Source organism: Halyomorpha halys, unplaced genomic scaffold (assembly GCF_000696795.3).
Source record: "Halyomorpha halys isolate HHAL.00 unplaced genomic scaffold, Hhal_1.1 Scaffold178.1, whole genome shotgun sequence".
NCBI classification, from domain to species: Eukaryota; Metazoa; Arthropoda; class Insecta; order Hemiptera; family Pentatomidae; genus Halyomorpha; species Halyomorpha halys.
In genome coordinates, this window is record NW_027105168.1 from 922,104 (window position 1) to 934,442 (window position 12,339).

Sequence of the window (12,339 nt, forward strand, 5' to 3'; positions counted from 1 at the left end):
TAATAGACAAATATTGTGGAAAGCAGGTGCTCAAGATTTATATTAAAACCAAGACATTTTTTTAGCTACATAAAGCTATTCAATATTAAACACAAGTAAATGTCTTAAATTTTTCGTTATCTACTATGATCATTTATTATTAATATTATTTCAAAATATCAGCTCTTTTGATGAAAATTTTAGAAAATGTACTAATTTATTTTTTTACAGTGCTGCTTATGAATTTCATTTTTTTTTTTTAAATTTGAAACGCTTTGTTTTTTTCCACAGGCAGTTATGAAAAAAGTTTAGATTTTATTTATTCTTTTTGTTACTTTAAAACTATATGTTATTCGAATTAATTCTAATATTCATTTTATACAAAAGTGAAGAAGAGGAAATTACCTACAATTTTTATTCTAATATTTTTTCTCGCATTTGTGGCCTTTTTTAAAGGGAGTGCCAGTCGAAGTTACGGAACGGAATCTAATTCTGTCAAATGTACATGTTTTCTATTTACTATAAAATCTAGATAACTTACATTTATCTACTTATTGAGAGTATTCCTTTTTATATATTTATATTACGAAAATCATTGTTGATAACAATAACATTATAAAATAAAATATAATTGTATATTATTAAACCCGTAACATAAGGATTATCATAGTACTGTCCTTTTTGAATAATAACTTATATTATTGAAAATTATCTGTTAAAGCTATAAATTGTTATTTAAATTAACAGTTTTGTCGGTCCATAACTCACGTGTATAGCATTTCGAAAAATATTCAATTTCTATAGAATAAGCTCTTTGAAGCATCTTCACCGATGTGTAACTGTTTAAGTTGACACATTTAATGTTAAATAAATTTATCGGTGAAACCTATCTAAAGTTTCATCCCTTAAACCAAATCCCGATGTGTTAGATTTCACGCTTCAACATAGTCGACTCGAGAGCGAGATTGCGTAAGGCACCGGCCCAATCTCGTTAATACACTTTTTATCTGATTAGGTGTTCTGCCATCTGCACTCAGTAAATCGCCAGTGCCTTCTGCTAAAAAAAAAGTATTTGCTATTTTCTTCTGTGTTGTAATTTGATATTCGAACAAAAATTAACAATTAAAATACATATATAAAGTAAATTAACAATGTAGTGCATCGAAAATTACAAAAAAGTCATATTTCAATTTTTCTGTTTTATAACATAACGACAAAAACAATAAAACTATTAAAAATGCATGAAAAAATAGCAAAATTTTGAATCTATGTATGATTCAAGAGTTTTTATTAAGTTTGAATTGGTTATGCGCAAAGTTGTGAAAAAACGTGATGTTTCAATGAAATACTCAATAACTTTTGTTCCAAGCTTTCTTGACTTCTTTGATGTACGTCGCAGTAGGCATAATGTCTGCCGAAATTAGTGTGCTAACCTGCTAAAGAATCTTTTGGACTATACAGTCTACATACTAGTACACTATACTTCAATATCGTACACATAGGACAATTATAGATTTTTTTTTTGGATTTATGATCTAAATGAATGAACAAACCATGAATGAACCATTTTTTTTAAATTTATAATTATTAAGAATATATTTCATATTAATTTATAATTATTAAGAATTTATACTTGTATTTTTAATAGCTTAGGCGAATAACAATGTGGAATGTACCGGTTAAAATGAATACTAAGTACATGAGACCCCTTATGATAATGAACTGAATATATTATTGGTTGATTGAAGGCACTATTTTTTATGGTCATCAACTTCATTGAAAAATACTTCTAATTAACATACATATTTTTTCAATAGTATTAACTAACAGAATAAAACTTCATTATACGAAATATCAATGTATTCAAATGAGATTCCTGCTACTAATGATTTAACGTAATAAAGTAGAGCGTTCCAATTTATCAATACAGCATGTAACTTAATTTAAGCATGCTTGTGTCGCTACAGAATCATTATAAGCATAGAAAATTAGCACGAGGTCCCCACAAAAAAATAATAATAATTAATAAACAAGGGGGGATGACTCTCTTAAATACTTGAATTTAAATTCATATTCATCCAAAAAAAATTATTTACGAACATTTAAGAAACAATTTATGAATGTCATCACAATGTCCTTCTTTCTATGGATAGGTTGTAAGTTCGGAAATGCATAACTTTCCCTACAAAATCATGTTGAGAAGAGATACCTCTAGAATGATGCGTTGATTTTTTAATGTTTGAAAATCTTATTATTATCTTGTAATCATTCATCTAACAACCAGTATTTAACAGGAGAGGACGGGTTTATGAAAGCTAGACGATTAAGTATTTTTTTCTTGTAGAAGCGTTTCTTTTCTGTTAGAAAATGGTTTAATTTTCCCAGAAATTCTACAATGGATACAGCAAATGGCGTTAAAAAGTATATATTGAAGAATTTAAAGTGCACGTCCCTTGAAGTTTATTTTATTCGAGGAAAACGTATACAATTTTCTTAATTTTCAGGAGTTTCATACCCTTAAAATCGCCTACAACACTACTACTGCTCAATTGAGAGATGATCATCAAAGTAGTATTTTCTATATTTTATAAATTCAAAAGATGTTGATTTCTCGCTGTGAGGATTATTATTATTATAAGTTCTGTTATTGTCACTCTAAAAGTTTCTTTAATTAATATAGTTAGGGGTGTGTTTTGTATGAGACAATACCCCCCCACCATAGTCATATTCGTCATTACCATCCTCATACGAAGGGATCCGGTGACCGGTGAGATGGGAGGAGACCCAAGCGGGACGCGCAGACTCGCCGACATAGGGCCCAGTGGCTCGTCGACCGCGGACCGGTGAAGTCGCTATGGACAGGCGGTCCTCGGCGGTGTTCGTTGAGCCTGACAGCACAGGCCTCTGTCTTCAGCCAACATGACTCCGTGTTAGTCCATGATAGTCTTCTTTGTAGGTACTAGCTTCATTCCTCCTAAGGTACTGTCACCATGTATACATACCTATATATCCATAACAAGCTAGTAACAGTAACAGTCTAAGATGGATCTTGTAACACTCCCCCCAACGTCCATAAGTGTTTACCACCATTAGTACTACATCTATGGTTCCCAGGACACTATTATTTTTAAAATAATTCTTAAAATTAACAAATATATTTTTAAATAATACACAAAATTTTAATTCAAAAATGAATTAATACCTAAATCTATAGCTATATCAAATTTATAAATCAGATAGTTCAACAGTAAAACAGGTTATAAGTTTTAAGTGACAAAGTAAGAAAATAAATTTTAAACATGAAACATCTTTTTTTATAATCAAGAAATAATAATAATAACATGGGAAATGGATAACAATTAATCGGAAACATTCATACAATAATTTTAACATTTAAATCAGTTATAATTACTGTTTTCAAAATTCAAAAACTTTCTGAAAATAAAAATATAGTTATCCATTCTAATTTTTTTTTTCCATAAACACTTACATGTAATCTCCTATTTCAACTTTAAAAGCAAAATTAATATACGTAATCCAATTTAATATATTGGGTTATGTATATTAATTTTTATTTTAAATATTTTAAAAAATCGAAATAACTATTAAAATAATAAAACAAATTTTGAAATTTACGAATATGTGTCTAAAGTGGAAGCATTGGAATAGCAAATAAAAATATTAAATTTTATTCATAATATTCAAATCATCTTAAATAACTTTTTCAAAAATTAGTTATGTGTAGAATTTGATTTCTTTAAATAAATATATATTATTAATTATATTTTTTAAATTTTGTTAATACGGAATGTCATCATTGTACACATTCAATTTGGTTTAATGAAGCTTAAATAAAACTGCTAGAATATATGTTGTAAATTCTATGTTTGTCTCTTTATAATTTTTTTCAATACCCACTTACATGTCAGTTTTACCTGTATTCATTTTTTTTTAAATGAAAATTTATTAATGGAAAAATTGTTTGAAAATATATTATATTTTAATATATTATATATTATTATATCGTAATTTTTATAAACGTTTGAAGATGAAAAATAATTAGATGTATATGACAGTTGTAGTTGTCAGAAGGTTCAGATTTTTGTTTTTCTATATGATTTGAATCTAATTTGAAAAATTCATAATATAATTATTTATTACAACCATTTTTTTCAGTTTAAGCTTTAAAAAATTTATAGTTAAAATTGGTTATTATTTTTTTAAATAAAAATAACTTAAAATAATTAAATATGCATTTATGCCTACAGCCAAAAAATCATAAAATCAATTAAAATTACTAAATTTTAATACATAGGTCAGTTTAAATATCAAAAACATAAAATCTGATTTCTGAAAATCATAATTTTATTTTTAATTAAAAATATTTTTTTCTCATTTGCATTTCATTTATTGTGTCAAGTCTAAAAACATTTTTATTTAAAATCGGTTGTGCTTAATTTTTTTTTAAAAATAAGATACTTTAAAAAAAATTAAATTACTTTATAATTAAATAAATTTTGAAATAATTCCCAACATACAAAGGAAAACATTTAATGCCTATGTCAATAAATCATAGTATTTAGTAAAGTTATTAAATTTCAAGTCTTAAGTCAACTTAAATAACTATTTTAAAAATCCTAAATATAACTTCTCAAAATTAAAATATTGTTATAAATTTTAATTTTCATTTTAGATTTTAGATTTTTTTCAATGTTCACCTATCTTCATGCCCTGTATTTTATTTAGCCAGAAAATATTCTATAAAAAATTGGTTGTGAAGTTTTAAAATCAGCCAACTCCGTTTTAAAATTTGTAATTTATTGAATTTGATGCTTATCAAAATCATGAGACAAAATTATTTCTTCAAAAAACGTTACAGTTATTTAACCTTAAATTATCTCACATTATGATAATCAAGTCCAAATCGGCTTGTTTGTAATGCAACTCCATTTGTCGTCTTTTGTGTCAAGTTTAAGATCATTTTAATTTAAAATCGATTATGTTTGCTAATTTATTTGAAGGTTATTTGAAGGCGAAAAAATTATTCATATGAAGGGTATAGAGCAAAAATGTCACAACACCCCAATTTTGGAGACGATTAATATTTTGCTGAAAATTCTCCTATGTTACCCTATAAAGAAATGTGCTATGTCAATTTTCCTAACTCTGTAATTCCATCATATCCTTCTATAATATTATGTAATATGAACTACGTAAAGCATTAAATAAGAGTTAAAATTTTTTTCTGAAATTGCTCTATGGGAAGATTTCCATATTAAGCTCATCATATTCTTACTCCGAGCCATTGAAATGTACTTTACTTATAAATACTAATTAGTAATAATATTCAATTTACTAAGTTCTTTATTAAATATATTATTTAGAAATATGAAATCAGATAGTGTAGTAGCATTTTCTTAATTAGGGGCATGTATTTTAAATATATATATTTCATTTATTTATTTATTTTCTGTCGTCAAAACATATTATTAATATGGAATTGTAAAGTATGGTATGTTGGAAAATTTAAATATAAAAAATTAAACAGTAAAATAACAGAAAAATAAAATAAAATAATATTATGGTATTGTTCAAATGTCAATCATTGAAATATAATAAATAAACATTCTAAATAAAATAAAATACGTAGAAAAACAGTCAAATATTGTTCTTTTACACTACAAACTTATATATATAATAATAAAAATAAAACTATTTATTTCAACAATGGTAATAAAAATTTATAAAATTAAAAAAAAGATTTATTGTAGGAAGATAGTCCTGGTGGCGGTCAATAAAAATAAAAAATAGTAGAAGAAAACTAGTTATTGTTAATCTACGTTTCGCTCCACTTTGAAGTGCTTCCTAAGGGCTATCAGGTGGAAAAAAGATGACAACTTCAACAATGAAAAGAAACAACTTCAGTCGTCACCTTTGTTTCAATCTGACAGCACTGACGAAGCCCTCCAAAGTATTGGAATAATAATAATAATAAAGAAAAGTATTATTGTTAAACGTTGATTAACAATTATTAATTTTTTCTACTATTTTGATACATTTATTGACCACCACTATAGTAGGACTATCTTTCTACAATCTACTTCATACGGTCAACTATCATCTTCTAAAAAATATTTATAGTACAAAGAATATTCATACTACAAAATAAAATATCTAGTTGTTACTTAAATATCAAATTAACTTAATAATAATTCAAAGTAAAAAATATTACAAAATAACTATAAAAACATTTTTTTTTTTTTGGTTTACTAAAATGAATATTAAAAAATGGTTGAGGTATTTTTATTGAATTTCTGCGCTCTAAATTTCATAATTGAAGACGTGAGCTGATGAAGGTTTTTTTGTAACATATTGGAAAACAGAAATTTATGCTTTGAAGAACATTGTATTCCTTGTCATCTTTCTAAGTATTAATTTTTCTAAACCTTTTCTTAAAAAAAAATAAATAATTTTCTGGTACAAGATTTGGAAAAATAAACATTAAAATTAATTTTTCTCAGATTATTATTTTTTAAAATATCGCCTTCATCCACTCGTACGTATAATTATCAAATTTAATTGCTATATTTTCCAAAATTCGACCCTTTATAATTAACTATTTGTCTTTAAAATTAAAAAAACTGTAGCAATTGTCTATTATTTTTTAAAATATTGCCAAAAATGATTATTTAAGAAAACACTGACCTGAAACTAATTTGAAGTAAATTTAATTATTTTCCACCAAAGCCGATTCAGAATGTTTAGGGTTAATTATATTCGTAAAAACGGCCAATTACAAAAAATATTTACAAATGAATTTTAAGAGAAAAATGGTTAAAATAATAAAAAACAGAAATATAAAGAATGCAAATCGGTTTTATAAAATATGTAAATAATTTTTGTTCTCAAAAGTTAAACTCTCCAAGTGTTAATTAGTAAATTTTGATCAAATTTATATGTGATAAAAATATATTTGTATTTTGTAAACCAACTCTGCATTATTTATTCTCTTTATTATCATTTCATAAAAAAATAGTAATTAACATTAAAAAAAAAAAAAAATGTTTTCTTAAATTCAGGCAGTAATTTGAGGTTCATTTGCTCTTTCTATTTGTATTTCAAATGCGCCGTTGACAATAAAATAAAATATTATGTTGGCAACAAATAAAATAAATACTTAGTTAAAACTGCTATTTACAATAATTAATAATTGAAGAAATATAAAAGATAAAAATTAAAATACTTTCTGTTCCTTTTAACTATTTTTTTTAAATATTTAACGAATTGATTATAAGCAATAAAGTATTATAAAAATAAATATACGACATTTTAAAATTAATTTATTGGTTAAATAAATGAATCGTTATGTTCAACGTTCATAAACTGTTATAAAGGAATTTTCGATGTGCTACATGAATACATATATTGCTAATTAATTTTATACATATAATAATAATAATATATATCATAGTATATATAACTAAATAATAATAATTATCCGATTTTTATTATCAGAGTACCTTGTTTTGAACACTTCCCACCGGCCTTCCGTGAAAACATTGACTATCTATTTTAGTCTGATGGAGTCACTTCCGATCATTTGGCAAAGGGTACTGTATCTCTGTGATTCTTGTTTCTAGGTTGAACATCTGTTTTTTCAAACGATACTCACTCTCTGTGATAGCGGATCTCTTTGTCTATTTTGACAGCTTCAAAGCGGAAAATCTGAGAAATTCCGTCTTATCTACGCCGATAATCGATGTTTCTAAGCCTTGAGGGTTTATTATTACATTCACGTAGGTTTATAAAAAAATATGTATTGATGACAGTTTTGTCTAAAAAAAAAAAAATTAAAATAGATAAGATATATATATTACTCTAAATTTTAAATATATAAAAAAAGTTATTCAGTATGATTTATGAATTTATTTTTTTGCTCGCAAATGAAAAAGATATATTACATTAAGTAATGTAAGCTCCAATTTGTTTGTACAATTTTTATTAAAATATCATTCTAGTGTCATATCAACTAAATAAAAAAATAATTCGTTAACTGTCAGAATCTGACTTTTTTTTAATCTAAACAAATTATCATAATACGATTCTTTTTTTATTTGATCTTATTGTATCGAGGTTAAGTACAAAAAAATAAATAAAATTAAAAATTAAAATTGAACCCTATTTGTTATTTAATTTTTTTTTTCTCAAGTTTTTACTGAAGTTGTGAAATAATTTAAGGTACGGTTTCAGGTAAAGTGTTTATAACATAGCTCACACACATGCTTAGAATAGTTTAATAATATTTACTATCTACCATTAGAGATATGGGGAAACTGATTTTAAAACATTATCAAAGTTCATAAAAATGTACATTAATATCTTTGCATATTTCAACGAAAAATCATAGAGTGTATTTACTTAACAAATGAAAAAAAATAAATAATTTTTTTAATGAATATAATAAAAAACAAAACAAAAAAAAAAAAAAACCTAATTGGAAAAAGAAGTTGTGAATCGTAAAATCTGAAGACAGTAGAAAATTGGTTTTGAAGGAAGTTATTATTTTAAAAAATATATCATTTATTCAAAAAATATTTAATATGAGTATCAAAGGGAATATCTCTCATACAAAATAGTGAACTTTAAATTGATTAATTAAACACAGATATTTTAATTAGGTTACAAAACTCACGCATAGTTTCGATTTCTAGAATAAAAATAAATCATTCATTCGAAAAAGGGTATCTTCAGGTAAGATTTAATTGCATATTTACAATGTGTAATTGTTCTATTCTGTGAATATGCCAAAATATTTTTGGACCATCTTGGAAAATTTTTGTAAAAATAAATCCACTTTTAAAAAAAATTATATTTCGGTTTTTCTGTGATTTCTGTGAAGTGTAAGCTAATATTTTTTTTAAAAATTTAAAATAAGGAAACAATAATTTTATTTGAAAATAAGCGATATTCGTTTCTTCAAAATTTAAAAGAGGATTATTAAAACTTAATTTTATAAAAGAAATATCAATCATGGTCGCTATCCATTGGTAATGTCGTTTATACAAAAAGTCCTATTTTCAAAAGTTTATACTTTGTTCAAATATCCGAGATTGCGCTCGTCCCACTGGGCGCCAGTTTTATGATAGCTTTGGATAGTGTAGAAACAAGCCTATTCTTAACAGTAAAAGTTATTAGAGCAGATAATTTTTCATGTTTCAAGCCCTAAAATTCCAACCCAATAGATAATTATTAAATTAATAAAATATATCGATCTGAGAATTTTCATTAAAACATTGTGGTGCAAACAGTTTTATGAGGAATGGTTTTAACGAACCAGAGTGTGGAACGGAATCTGAAAAGATTGAAGCGGAAAAAATCATAATATTGCTTTTATCCAAGACTGGGCAGTTAAAAACCTTGCTTTTAAAACCTAAGAACGGGATGATAAAATCATAAAAGAAACCATCAAACTAGAAGGAACTAAAACTTATATGGCCAAGGGTGAAAGATTGAAAATTTATATGACTCAATAAAATAACATTAAGCATTAGACATTTTAAATTACTGCGAAATCATAAATGAACTTACCATTTATTTGTATTTCTTAGAAATATAATTCCAGGTCATTCACTTCGAGGTTTTAGTGCTGGAATCATGCTTACATACTAGTATATTTTATTGTGAAAAAGATACTATATTGTTCCTAACAATATTCAATAATTAAAGACGCGATCAACTTCCAGTATTGGCTCCCTAAAGTTAATATCACACACTTTATTTCTGATTTTCCGATCTAATACAATAATGAATTAAGAGATTTTCGCTTTCATTAGAAAAAAAATCATTAAGGGAAATCACACTGACATTGCGCCGTTACGCAGAATTACTAATTAAGTGGATATGAAAAAATAACTTAAAATTGTAATACACGGTGTTATTCAATTTCATTTGCTTTTTAAATATTTCTCTATTAAAATAGCTCAAGTCTCCTCTTTCCGTTTTAAACAGATATTTCGAAAGTGATAAAGAACCGCAGCTCCCTGGGGGTCTTGGTGGGGTGGGTCCGGCCGGGAAGGATTGCCTATCTTCTGGTATGATCTCCTCTTGTGAGATTGTGACGTCGTACATCCACCAACCTAGTCGCTATAATTGCCAGTTTAAAATTCAGATAAGTAAGGCTACCGCGGAGGGTTCCACGCCGTTTTCCAATTTCAGGTGCTTTTCTAATATTACTCGATTTAACTTGCCTTCAGTATAAAAGTCTCCACTTCCCAATTTTAGTAAATATTTGGTTACAGTAAATTTCAAATCTTAGTAATGTTTCAAATTGGCCGGAATGGATTGCCTCAGTGAATAATGAATAATGCCATCAATTGTATCCCAAATCGCCTTTCTCACACCACAAACCTTGAAGAATGGTTTAAAAATTGAAAAATTAAAATAAATTCCTATTAATCTCATCAATTCATGTTTACTCTTTCTTATAAATCTATATCTTTCTGCCGTACAAAACCTTTTAATGATACTCCACTTATCCTTGTTGAACAAATCCGTTATCTGGGACCTGGGCAAACGACTATCTTGAAATCCCAATACAAGACTGTAAAGACTGGAAACTGATTGTCGATTCCGACCATTAAAATACTGTACTAAAGATAGAAACTTCCTATTAATTCCAAATGAACATAATAAGACCTGTTCGATTGTACAGAGTTCAGGTTTGGTGCTCCACTAAACCATTTAATTCCTCTTGTATTCGATCTTTAAATCCGAAACCCATCGTAAAATATTTAATGCACCTAAGTTTTTCTTTAATAAAATTATCTATTAAGACCAGGTGGCTAAACTGTGAGCTGTCAAGAAAAGTGAAACGAAAAGAATTATGATGAACTCCAGAGGCGTGGAAGAGAAGTAGAGGCCAATCATCGACTGTATTCTAGTTGAGTTTAGATTACAATGGCAGATATTCCTCCTAAAGTCAACGTAAAGCTTACCTGGAGGCGTGGCCAACCACCTCCGTTTTGGCTTCACTTTATCTTTGAAGATTAGGGTAAGCCACACTGTTTATATCAGTTCCCTTGCTCTTCATCAGTTTTGGTTTCTCTATGTTGCCAAGCTCTACACAATTCAAAGATTTTCTAATAAAGTATAAATTAAAAATAACTTCTAAGCGCAATTAAATTATATTAAAATACGTAATCTCCATTTTTAACTACTGCTGTAAGATAGTTACAGTTGTTTTGTAAATTAGTTTTAAAAAATCGGGTAAACTTTAGTTAAGTTCTGAGTAAATTTTTTATCAAAATACATTGAGGAAGAAGGTTCACCGTATTTTTGTAACGATTTTCAGATTTTCCCCTCGATTGTTTAAAAGATTCGTAAATAATTTAATTACCACATCCTTGAAAAAAAGAAATATTGTTTTCTAGTTTCGTAGTTATTTCTTGAAAAATCTAATTTAAAAATAAATAAGAACAAATTATTCTATTAAAAATTACGTTATATAAAGGAAATAATATGTTAAATACAGCTAAATCACTAAAAAAAAAACTCAGAAAACTTAATTCCTTATTATTTTATTAAATTTAGAAATGAAGGGGGAAAATTAATAAACTCTCTTACGAAGACCCTTATTACACCTTGCAGATAATGAAAAAAAATCTTTTTACAAAAATGTTTAACACGCCTTGTAGATTATGAATAAAAAATACTCACGGAGATTAAAGATTATTAAATCAAAACCATCAGAAAGCAGCAGGAAAACTTGTGCTCGAGATCAGCTGCCGTAAAAAAATAATTTTCTTTTATCCCAGCCGTGTTTTGATTAAGGTGATGAGAGATCTACCTTAGATACAGTCTACATTAAATAGGCTCCAAGAAGTACCATAGAGGTGGATTCGTAATGAAAGCTAGCATCTCTTCGTTGCTAATCCAGTAATTTGGGTGTATAATATGTTAAAAATGAACGTGTCTTTACAAAATAATGAACACTAGGTACAATTTTATATGACATACTTTTGAAAAAAAAAGTTTTTAATATAATATCGCGTAAAAAAAATCCTGCAGATACTAATCATGGCATTTGATTTTCACAGATATTAGCCTTACTTACAAATACGAGATCTTACTATTCGATAGTATGTAGTCACCTTATATTAAATAATAATATAATATAAAATCTGGGGCCAACCGTAGCTCAGTGGTTAAGACACATTCTTACCAATTGGATGTATATGGGGCGGTGCCGGTTCGAATCCGGCCAGGGGCGTCGAATTTTTTCATTGAGTGGCGGTCCCACAAAATGAAAAAACTTTGACCACCAACCATGGTTAGGCAATATAGGAGTCCAATGGGAGTATT

At 26.8% G+C, this 12,339-nt stretch overlaps 1 protein-coding gene across 10 annotated transcripts in view; it reads left to right on the forward strand.

Moving 5' to 3' along the window:
• The window catches only part of LOC106679133 (small conductance calcium-activated potassium channel), a gene marked incomplete at its 3' end in the record, with an annotated part of 993,499 nt that overhangs the window by 576,042 nt on the left and 405,118 nt on the right, over positions 1 to 12,339 (forward strand). For 2 of the 10 annotated variants that reach the window (XM_067049048.1, XM_067049051.1), the window contains 1 exon segment: positions 2,816 to 2,958. In XM_067049048.1, coding sequence (XP_066905149.1) covers positions 2,917 to 2,958 — 42 coding nt within the window. 10 annotated transcript variants of the gene reach the window in all.